Source organism: Pelodiscus sinensis, chromosome 1 (assembly GCF_052426305.1).
Source record: "Pelodiscus sinensis isolate ZL-2025 chromosome 1, ASM5242630v1, whole genome shotgun sequence".
NCBI classification, from domain to species: domain Eukaryota; kingdom Metazoa; phylum Chordata; order Testudines; family Trionychidae; genus Pelodiscus; species Pelodiscus sinensis.
This window is the reverse complement of record NC_143052.1, coordinates 132,729,737-132,741,598: the sequence shown is the minus strand read 5'-3', so window position 1 is coordinate 132,741,598 and position 11,862 is coordinate 132,729,737. Positions and strand designations below refer to the sequence as shown.

The 11,862-nt window shown below is 41.8% G+C and overlaps 1 protein-coding gene across 5 annotated transcripts in view; it reads right to left on the bottom strand.

Moving 5' to 3' along the window:
* Positions 1-4,881: 4,881 nt before the first annotated feature.
* Positions 4,882-11,862, bottom strand: part of FAR2 (fatty acyl-CoA reductase 2) — a 239,459-nt gene continuing 232,478 nt past the window's right edge. For 4 of the 5 annotated variants that reach the window (XM_075901421.2, XM_075901403.2, XM_075901416.2 and 1 more), the window contains exon 12: positions 4,882-11,631. In XM_075901421.2, coding sequence (XP_075757536.1) covers positions 11,469-11,631 — 163 coding nt within the window. In that variant the 3' untranslated portion in view covers positions 4,882-11,468. The remainder of the gene's footprint in view (positions 11,632-11,862) is intronic. The other variant, XM_075901429.2, reaches the window with a different exon arrangement.

The window sequence follows — 11,862 nt, the reverse complement described above, 5'->3', positions numbered from 1 at the left end:
AGGTTGTAGATGGTTGATAATGTGTTGGAGGGGTTTCAGTTGTGGGCTGTAGGTGATAAGTGGAATTCTGTTGTTTTTTCTTCTTGGCCTGTCTTGAAGTAGTTCATGTCTGGGTACTTTTTTGGCTCTGTCAATCTGTTTTTTCACTTCTCTGGGTGTGTGTTTCAGTTTTAGGAATGCTCTAGATCCTGTAGGTGTTTGTCTCTGTCTGTGGGATTGGAACAAATCTGGTTGTATCTTAAGGCTCGGCTCCATACAATAGATTGAGAAATGTGCCTGGGATGGACGCTAGAGGCATGAAGGTAAGTGTAGTGATCGACAGGTTTCCATATAGGGTGGTGAAAATGTGACCATCATGTAATTGTACTGTAGTGTCAAGGAAGTGGATTTCTCGTGTGGACTGATCTGGGCTGAGGTTGATGGTGGGGTGGAAGTTGTTGAAATTCTTCAAAGGTTTCTTTCCCGTGGATCCATATGATGAAGATGTCATCAATGTAGCGTAAGTAGACTAAAGGTTTTAGGGGGGGCAAGAGCTAAGGAAATGTTGTTCAAAGTCAGCTATAAAGACATTGGCATATTCTGGGGGGCTATGCAAGTGCCCGTGGCTGTGCTGCTGACTTGACAATATGGAAGTAGTTGTGGGTGAGGACAAAGTTGCAGAGCTCTGTAACCAGCTGTGCAGTGCTGTCATCGTGGATGGTGTTCCTGATGGCCTGTCTTCATGTGGAATGTTGGTGTAAAGCCGTGGTCCCCAACCCAGTGCCTGCGGGTGCCATGGCGCCCGCCAGGCCCTTTACGTGCGCCCGCGGAGCAATCAGGGCTGGCCCCGCCCCCGGGCGTGCGACAGGTGCCAACCTCAGGCGCATGGCCGGCCCCGGCCCCAGGTGCGCTGCACGTGCCCTTGCCGGCCCTGGCGCTGGCCTTGGCCCCAGCCCCGGGGATGCCGTGCATGCCCTTGCCGGCGCTGGCCCTGGCCCTGGGGGCGCTGTGCGTGCCCGCACCGGCCCCGGCCGCACGGAACCTTGGCAGCCCCTGCCCAGGATCGCAGCACATGCCGCTGCCAGCCTCGGGTGTGCGGCGCATGCGTGGCCCCGCCCCCAGTCACGTGGCCTGTGAGTGGCCCCGCCCCCGTACGCGCAGCACGTGAGTGGACCCGCCCCCAGGCTCCCGGCAGCCCCAAAAGGTTGGGGACCACTGGTGTAAAGAGTTTCTACGTCCATGGTGGCCAGAATGGTATTTTCAGGAAGGTTACTGATGTTTTGTAGTTTCCTCATGAAGTTGGAGGTGTGTGTGGTGAATCTCAACATATGGGTTACCCAAGGTTCTGGTCTCAAAGTGATACTTCTCAGGCGAGCTGTTGGTGTCCTATGGGTTACTCTCAGAGGTGCACAGCACAGAACTCGCAGCCAGGGGAATGGGATATTAAGGCAGCTGTAAGCCCCTTGTTTGCCCACTCAATCCAGGGCACCTGTGGGGCTGGAGAGGCCCACCTGGCTGCTTAAGTGGCAGTCCTCTCTGCAGGCTGCCCTGAATTGCTGCCTCTCTCACCCCTGCCCAATACACCCCTTCTTTCACAGCTTGGGAAGGGTGCCTCAGAGGTCTGGTCTAACACTGGCTGAACTTTTACCATGTGTGTCCCAGTTGCTGCAGTTTATATAACTGAAGGGCACGCTAGCACAGATTACTCAGCAGAACGGTTTAAAAAGATCGAACCCTACAAGCTAACCTTTCAAAGTTTTTTTTTCTGATGACTAAATTTGAACTTTTTTTGCTGATGGCTTTAATTCACTGGGGGCTGCTGTTAATGACAAAATTGACTTTTTTCCCTACAACTCATATTTACATTAAAAATGGAATGTGTTGGCATTCAAAGAGAAGCATTTGATTAAGGTTATTAAATATGGATTTTATTTTTCAGTCCATGCATGCTCCAGCATATGGGAATAATTTTACTGAAGAGCCAGATAGTGTTTATATTGTCAACTGAAAAGTCATTGTTCATGGCACTTTCATTTACCACGCATATATATATAGGCATACAAGGTGGCAATGGAAGATTCCTATTGTTTTATACTGGGCCAGCATCATGAAGAGTATTTTGTGTTCTTAGGGACAGTTTTCAAAATCACTGCTTTTGAAAAATCTCCTTCCTTATCACAGAGAGATATTACCACCACTTGCAAACTCAGAGCAAGTTTTCCGAATGCTGCTTTGAAATAGAACCACTAGAGGCCAGATCTTGCTTCCATAGATGAATGGAAGAAAGATCAAGCACATACATTTTTAAAAATAATTTGGAGCGCATGTGTGAGATTTTATTTTCTTCCCAAAGTCCACTTGGAGTGGCAGGAAAGGACTAGTGGTGGGGGAAAATAGAAGCCATCTTTGCCCTTCCACATATATTGAGGTCTCTAGTGCAAGTTGAAGTAGCTTCACAGGGTTAATGTAATCTACACTCAGCTGTAGTGGCCACCTAGGCGGGGGATATTCTGGGGCCTGGAAGTACCTAAAGCACGTATGCTCTGTCATTCCCTCCCTTCCCAACACATGCCCTGCACAAGGCAGTTTGCTAAGAGCCATCCTAACTAGGGATGTAATAGTATAGTTGATTAACTGATAAGCAAAAGCTTATAGGTTAATGCTATAAACCTCACAGATTTTCCCCCCTCCCCCCACCCAATGCCAGTAAATTTTTTAGCAGGCTGGCCAGCAGCCCAGCTCAGTCCCGGCTTGCACTGGGTCCCGGACCTACCCCTGTTGCAGCTCTGCATTTAAAGTGCATTAGGAGTCAGGCAGGCAGGCAGCCCGGCTCAATTCCAGCTCATGCTGGGTCTGGGAACTCAGACCCCTTCCTGCCAGACAGGGGCTGCCCAGGGACTATAGAATAGTCAACTAACCGATAAGAATTCATGAGGTTAGTCGACTGTTCAATTAACCAATATTTAACATCCCTAATTCCAACAGGTTTCCACCATGATGGGAATATGCCTTACATTGAGGAACTCTTTCAGTTATGTGGCTTGTTTCTGCTGTTGGAGCAACATGAGAGGTCCTGGTGGTACATAGAACCTAGTCTCTGTGTTTTTAATCTGCTTAGTTATAAGATTATTATGATTTCTGGTAGTTCTTCATGAGAATTAAGTCCACAGTGTTTTTGAATTAAAAAGTCCAGGGAAAAGTTGAGTAACAAAGCCAGTTTTTAAATTAATATTTACCAAAAAATTATTTATGTGACCCTCAGCAAACGTGACCTACCTGAACACACTTATCTCCTAATTAGGCCCACTTACTTCCTCATTACAGCCAATCAAAGCTTGGCACCTTCTGTAAAATTTATTTTTGCCAGACTTTCTTTATAATAAAGAAAATGTTGAGCAATTTATTAAAAAACTAGAACTAATAGGCAGGAAAAACTCTCAGGGAGACGGGTGGGCAATCCTGGGATTCTAAGATCATGGACTTGGCCAGGGAATCCTCGGAGATCAAACACTTCTGGAATGTGCAGAAGCGTTATTAGAGAGAGAAAATTCTTGCAACCAAGCCAAAAGTCTTTGCAAAAGCTGCCGTTGATCTGGAGTCAAACAACTGTGAAATGAGGCAGATTCCCATGAAAGTGAACACTAATGTAGAATTCAGTGAGATCACGCAATACAGTTTGCAGCACATGGTACAGCAAGGAAGGCTGGAGAAGAGGATGGCATTTATCTTAGCTATTTAGGACCACAATCCTCTCTACATGTAGTGCCTTCTCAGAGATTGCCTTCTATGAACATGTTTGAAAGAAATGAGCCAAGTAAAAGTGGCTAGGTAATGGAGTACTTGAATGATACAGGTTGGCCTCCTTAGTCTGGCACCCTTGGGATCTGACCAGTCCCAAACGAGAGAATTTGCCAGACCAGGGGAGGTCCCCTGTTGCTGGCCCAAGCCGGCTGCCTGATCAGGACTACTGGCTATTACAACACTGCTATGGGCTGCCAGGGTTCTGGTCCTGGCCCTGCACTGCCATGCTGCTCGGGGCTGCCACGGGGCTCCAGCCCTCGCCCTGGCCAGCCTGCCTGCCATTAGGCTCCTCAGCTCTCCGGTTTAGGAACATCCATGGTCTTGCCAGGCCAGAGGGTGCTGGTTTTCAGAAGTGCAACCTGTAGTTTGTTTACATACCACAACGACTTTCTTCCTCGCAACTAATATGAGGTGCTAGTCATCATCTGGACCACTGGGGAATATTCAGAACTGGCTGACATTTTTTATCAAAGCATATTTTTAATAGAACAAAAATGTTCACAGAAAAGATTCATTTTTGTGTGTTGTTCAGTTTTACAATGAAAAAACAAAACAAAAACCAAATCAGAAACAGTCTATGTTAAAAGTTTTAGGTTTTGGCAAAATACATATAAAAATCAAAACTTTTTACCAAAAACTGAAATACGTTGCAAAAGAAAGTTTTTGAAAAAAAAAATCACATTTTTGCTTTCTGGGGGGAAAATATTTGAAATTTGGAACAAAGTGTGTGGGATTGTTTGTTTGTTTGTGTTAGTAGTGATGGTGGGTTTTTTTCATGCAAATCAGAATGGGCTTTTCCCAAATAGCTCTACTTGTGTCACTTCATCTACTTTTCTTTTTAGGCCCTGCTCCTGCAGCTGGCTTCATTTGGACAAACCTCTCCTATGTAAATAAAGACCCTGTTAGTCACTGGAGCTGGGGGGGAGGGTTAGGGGTGGGACAAAAGGTGGCTATAAATAATGGCACATGGGAATATAGCCGAGAACATTCTGAAGCTGCATCCTACCCTCAGAGTAGTAAGAAAGGAGATGCATCCTTTAAAGATCATATGTAGTGTTCTGAAAGGATCCAAAGGATAGGAAACAATCATGAGACACAATGCAGGTTGGAAAGCCATTTTTATTTTATCATTAAAATATTTTTTCTGACAGTTTCCCATCACTAAACACAGGATTGATTGCAAAAACTGTAAAAAATTGATCATTTTGTACTTAAAGATGCACTGTTTACTTTTTTCTCCACAAGATTAATTTTAATGTATAGGACACACCTCCTTTGCATAATGTTTATGTGCTGATATATCATCACTTTGCATACAGCCACCTTGCAATTCATGCAAGCTTACAAAAAGTACAACCTGCACTGCATAGGGACTTGGCTTTACTATGTTTGGTCCTTTTCTTGACTCACATCAGGAAATAAAGCAAGCATGAACAGGTTGGGGTTGTTAAGAGAAATCTCTGCAATTCAGACTGTTCGAGGGCAGATGTCCAGAATTCACTAGAGTTAATTTTGAACAGCCTAAATGACATAAAGGAGGTCTCTGTGGCCCAGATCCTCAAGGTAGTTAGGATCCTAACATCCATTGAAACCAGTGGAATTTAGGAGATTAAACACCTTTAAGGAGTTGGGCCTCTGCTCACATTTTAGACACTATAAACCTGTGAGGAAGTCACACCTCTCTTTCTATGCAGATGTCCTAAGAGATTATTGATGAACCCATACCATTTGGAGACCTTGAGATCCCAAGTTCTAGGCCAAGCTGATTTTCCAGAATGAGGCCTTCAGTTGAGGAAAACTGAGATCTGTTTTGCATGTAAAATGGCCCTTGCCTGCTAGTACTTCTATTATCTCGAGTAGGGCACATTTCATATAGTCCACCTGATTATGTCACCATTTGTAAGTGGCTGCAACTGAGTCAGAATCTAAGCATGAAGTCACTTCAAACTGTGTTCAGGCATTGCACTTGCCCTAGGTCCTCTGGCCTTTTTTTGGGAGCAGGCCACACCTATTGCTAGATTAAGAGTAGGAGCTATCTTATTGTTTTAACGTGGAGATGTCTTTCTGCACTTTTGGACATAAATTTAGAGCCTGGGTCTCATTTTCAGGATTATGAAAATAATCTTAAAGTGGGATTATATTACATCTATACTGGTTTTAAGATGCCAGAGTGATGCAAATTGGCTCTAGCATAACTGAGAATCAAATCCTGAATTTCTAAACTCACATAAGGTATCTTTGGGCAGCTCCTCAGCTGGTGGAAATTGTCATAGCTCCAGAGAAGTCAGCAGAGGCATGACCATTTACACCGTGCTGAAACAATGTCCCTTTTGCTTTATAGATATAAGGGTGTTTAGTGGGCACCCATTTAATTAAAAACCAGTAAGGATGCTCAAAGCCATGCTCTTTCCCAAGCTACATGTAGAAATGTTCCTCTTATATCCCTTTTTGCAAACTGGAACTGTTTAGCTGCCTTTTGTCTCCTGAATCCTGTAGGTGGCTTGAGCTAAGTTCCTATAAAACGTACGCTTTTCCACCCCCAAGCTTTGGAATGGTTAAGAAGTATATGGAAAAACATCATTGTTTAAAGTAACATTTCCTTAGCAACTCCAGTAGATTAACAATAGTAACAACTATTTTAAAGTACTTTGTTTATTAAGTGTTTAACATAAAATTAATATTAGCAGTTTTATGGCTGAGATTCTTGTGTTCTGTGACCATACAACTCTGTACAATATGAGTACTCCAAACATTACACCCTTGAGTTAGAAACTTCATAAGTAACTTTTATAACAGTAAATTGTCTCATAGGTAAGTGTACAGAAATATCAGTTATTACCATATAAACTTTGGGCAGTGGGACAATAAATATTTTGCTATGAAGTGGGTTCATTCTATAGTCAAAATTATGTATAGCGATCAAGAAACACTATATAAGCTGTTTCATTTTTTATAGTACTCTGTTGAAAAAAAATCACAATTTATTTCTTTAGTAACTGAGAAACTGGATAGTACCCTTTTTAATCTGTTAAACTATTCCTAGTATGAATATGCTTTTATTTGTCCTCAAGTAAGTTTTTAATCACCTTTTTAACCAAGGTTTAGCACCATTTAGCAAGATCATTACTGGTAAGTTTGCTGGGAATGTACAATATATTATCTATTCCATGCTAAAATACAAGGCCCAATTGAACAAAAAGTTCATCTTTGTTGTCTGCAGTACAACTTCAGTGCAGAAGTAGCAACAATATGCTTTAAATCATGAAGCCGCAGTTTACTTACAAACAAAAAATCCCTCCCCTCCCCTCTGCATAAGGAGTAATGAATGATGACTGATTATTTAATAGTAATGGTAAAGGGTATTTTTTTACAATGGGAAAGTAGGAGGGGCTTTGACTTCATCTTAATTTGACTTAGAACATCACACAATAAATGGTTACAACCTGGTATTTCAAAAAGCTCAGATTGTTGTAACATTTCTGGATGTTATGTGAGGCTGAAAATGTATAAATGTACATACAGACATGTATATACACATACATTGAGGTGCCTCAGGTGATCTTGAAAATATTGTGAGGGATGCCTAAAGCAGCAGCAGCAGCAGCAGCAGCAGCAGCAGCAGCAGCAAGTGTCCCTAAGAAAATACGGTCTGGTTGTCAAGCTTTCCTGCACATGTATTGAAAAACCTCATTTTGCAGCAAATACTCTGGAAATAAATTGACTTGTCAGTCAAATGACATGTTCAGATTTTGGGGATTTCTTAGTAGGGGTATTTAATTAAAAGGCATACAACTTGTTATTTGCAAGCTAACAGACTCCTCATATATGGAAACTTTTTGCCAGTGAAATGATATTTAGTGTTCCATAGCTTTTATCTGTCACTCATCTTATAGCTATAGCCTATGTGTGTATGGACTAAAACCAGAGTGCAGCAGATACAGAACAGCAGCAGTGTGCCACAGGTTGGTTCCCCGAGTAACTGACAACACTGCAGCATTCTGTTACAATCTGATGTGGTAAGGACAGGATAAGCTCTCTGGCTACAAACAGTAACTGACCCTATCCTGTTTTGTGATGATGCGCCAAATAAACTCTCATGATTGTACAGTAAGCTGTCTGTTTATAAAGGGCAGCTGGGGAAGATTCTAGACATGTGCTAGGATGTTGCAGAGTCCCACCTATGGTGAAAAGTAGCTGGATGTAGCTCTGTGACTGGTCAACAGCATTTTGTCAGTCAACAAAATGATACGGGTAAGTGATGTAATTTACTTTCTCATCTCTTCTTCCCCCAGAACTAAGCATTCTGCCTCTGCAAAAACCTCTAGCCCACGTGGCCTCAGATCATAAGGACACTTTTGGCCTATTTCTGCAACCTTCCCTTTTGGTGAGTAGTGTACTCGTGACTCATAGCACTGGAAGGAATTGTTATAAGTTTATTCAACCGGAATGCAGCTTTGGTCAACCCAAAACTATTCACGAATGGGGGACACATAATTTTGGCCGTAAGAGCAAGTGGTGGAGATGGTACTGCTGCTATTTTCCCTCTCCCTTCATACTCTTTTGTCCAGTGGTTGAGGCACTCACATGGGAGGTGGAAGACCTTAATTGAAATCCCTGCCCTGGAAAGGACCCACAGTGGCCTTTTTTTGTTCAGCTTACCAAAAATTCCAAACACTTTCACTTTGTTTGACCCAAGCTAATTTTTTTACACCAAAGTGAGAAATCAATTATTTGTGCAGCTGTACTCAGGAGTGTAATGCCACTAAATCAAAGTGCTATTTCCTATAGCTCTCATTAAAACAAATTGGATTTGGCTTCACTTTGTCAAAAGGAAGGAGCGGGCAGGAAAAGCAAGCAACTCTTTTTTTTAAAGTGAGAACTTCTCCAGGGCTTTGAGTTCATGGAGAGGGAGTTGCTATATAATGATGAGCACAGCATTTGGAGGCCATTGCAAAAACTCCAACGATCATAGGTGCAAGGATGTAAAGATCTCAAGAGCCCAAGAAGATCACTGCAAGCCTGAGCTGAGTGGGAATTTCTAATGTATCATGAAGGTAAGCACCCAAACACCTTGGGCCAGAGATGTGTTTGCAGAGCTTCTCTGGGAACTTGCTGTGGACCAGACAATGAGGAGATGATGTCGTGAACCACATGAAAGATTTAGAGGCATTAGTAACCACACTAGAAAGGCAACACAGTTCAGGGGCTATTTGCTGGCAATGCTGGTCCTTTGTTCACATGGGCACTGGAAGGGCTATGATTTACTGTAGCTATTTGTTTCTTTTTATTGGCGCTTGGACTTCGTAAACCCTGTGCAAGTGTCAATGAACTGACCTAATTAGCATCCTTCACTGACCTTTTTCTAGTGATTTTTTTTCAAAATGACCCCAGTTTGTTTATTTTTAACCTATTGTTTTGTCTTGTGTACAAGTAATGAGGATACAGTGTTTTAAAGCAGCAGGATGAATGGGTCACTCGATTATTAAAATAAAGGAGTGAAAGGAGTAGGTCTACCTGATAATGGATCCTGCAGAGAGCCCTACCTCATTCCATGTGGACCTGACAATCTAGGCGCATTCACTCAGTAGCTGTGTGGGTGAGACATCCAAGTACAACACACCTTTCACTTCAAACACTGCTAAAGAGTCATAGCACATGACTTGCCATATTCAGAGATAGAAAACCACACCTCCTGATTGCAAGAACAGCAGCTAATCCAGTAGAATGCAGTACCTGCCACTGAATTTGCCTGTCTTACGCCACCTGAAAAAAATGTGGCTAACAGTAAAGCTTTGTATTTATATAGCACTTTATCATCTTAAAACCTCAACACACCTTCCAAAGTGGTTAAGCATTAGCAGCCTATTTTTACACTTGACGTAGATACAGAGCAATTTGTATGATGGGTACTGTGGTCTAGTGTGAAAAGAACTGGTTTTTACTATTTCAGAGAGCTGGAGAGGAAGGGGGAGGGGTCTGTTTTTGGATCCACCATAAGCCTACTTTGGCCATTTGCTTAAACTCTGTTGTTCTCATTTGGAAAATGGGCCCACAGAGGATGCAAAAGAAATGGTAACTTTACTAGTTCTTTTCACTTTTTAAAAGGAAAATATTGCCTGTATCCATGATATTTTCTTCCATTACCTTCACTGATATAAAAGCTGATATAATTTTGAAACAGCCATTTCATAGACAATTGATTATTCTTGGCCTTGAAAACTGCCTCTGGTATCAAAATTTTGTGATGCATTGTTACTTGCTCAGACAGGCAGAAGGACACAAAGTTAGACAGATTGGAAACTTGCAAACATTTTTAAAAAATGCTCACTCATTTCATGCAAAATATAAAGAAAATGTTCCAGTTGTCAATTAATTAGACAATTATTAAATAACTCAAAGCTTAATTTATCTTTTTGGCACAAAATCAGCCTTTCAGTGGGACATTAGTTGCAGCACCTTGTGTGTCTTATAAGCTTTCAACAAGCCAATCGAGAGCATTATGCTCTTGTGTATTTCATGCACAATCCCTCTCCTACAGAAGTCAACAAAAATAGTGCTGTCAGCCATGAAAACCGGATTGGCCCCTTAACTCACAGTGACAGCAATGGGAGGAGGATCAGGCTGCATCATTCAAAACAAATTCTTAACAACTTTGCTTAATTGCACTTTTTTCAACATAGCAGGTGCATACATTTTCAGGGGTATTTAATTATATGGAAAGTTTGAAAGGGGAAGTAATCAGCTGTTTTTCAGCTAGACAGAAATGTTAGCCAAAAATCAGAATGTCAAAGCTTGGTGATATTTTTTAAGTGACTCTGATTCAAAAACACCTTTATTAATTTTCTACAAGCTTTGCACAAGTATTCTCCTTCGTGTTCTGAAAATACAGCAACTCAGGCCACACAAATTTTCCAAGCAAGAGCTACAGACGTGATAAAAGAGAGCTCTTTAATGGAAGCCAAATTAGAGAGAGACTAATGCCTCTCCATGATCAAGTCACGTGTGTGTGTGTGAGTTTTTTTTGGTCAGCATGAACACAATCTAGCTTCTGTATACTTCTTCAATGAGGGCTTGAAAGTATCAGTTCTTAGCAACATAAAAGAGATCTAAGCCACATTCATCAGCCATCCACAGTTTACTTTTTTCATTACTTAGCTTTGAGTGACATGGAAAACATCATTTCATAATCTAATCAAATATTTGGTCCATTTGGTTTAATTGAGCTAGTCTTTATGAATTGCATTTAAGAAAACTTCTCACTGATTTATTTCTTTGATATTCCCTTGTCCCATCATATTTCTTTCTTAATTTCTATGCCGTTAAAGTCTGGAACTACTAAAGAGGGAAATGGGGATGAGAGTGTCTAGGTCTTACACTTTGGATAGAAACATGGCAGCTTTGGTTAATCAATCGTCTTACACATAGAAACTAGACAAGACACCTAGAATGACCAGTGCCTAAAGCTTTAGTTATGGCTTTAAATTAGCCTGGTCCTATGGAGGAAAGACCATCACACATGTTAAAGCATTAGTAAAAAGATAATTGTGATCGAATTAACAGGACAGATGGACTGCAGGCTGCTGTTCGTGGCGGTGAATTCCTTGCTACTTTCAAGCCCAGATGCCCACAGATGCTGTTTAGAGGAGAGGAAGGTCCTTTTGGAAGAGGTTGACTGCTGATGGACTATTTCAATGTCTGAGGGTGCTTGATGCCCTGAAATAGGAAAGGAATTTATAGCAGAGGCTCACAACGAAGTACCAGATGTTGCGAGCCATCTGTGACCTTGCAATGAAAATGCGCCAGATGATCACAAGGAGGGTGGTGTTGAATGCATACTGGATGTTCCTTAGCCTGACAAACAAAAGAGAAGGACATTAAGAAAAATTACTTAAAATAATGCTTCAGATGCAGCCTGAACATCTTTGGATCAGACTTGAAGAAGAATTTCTGCATTGCAGAAGACTTTAAAAGTGATTTTATTTATAAAAAGGAATGATATTCTTCCCCTCCCCACCTTTACTGTTTACTCAGAAGCATTTTGGTGCCTAAACAGGTGTTGCCTTTGTGTTTCAAAGTCACCTC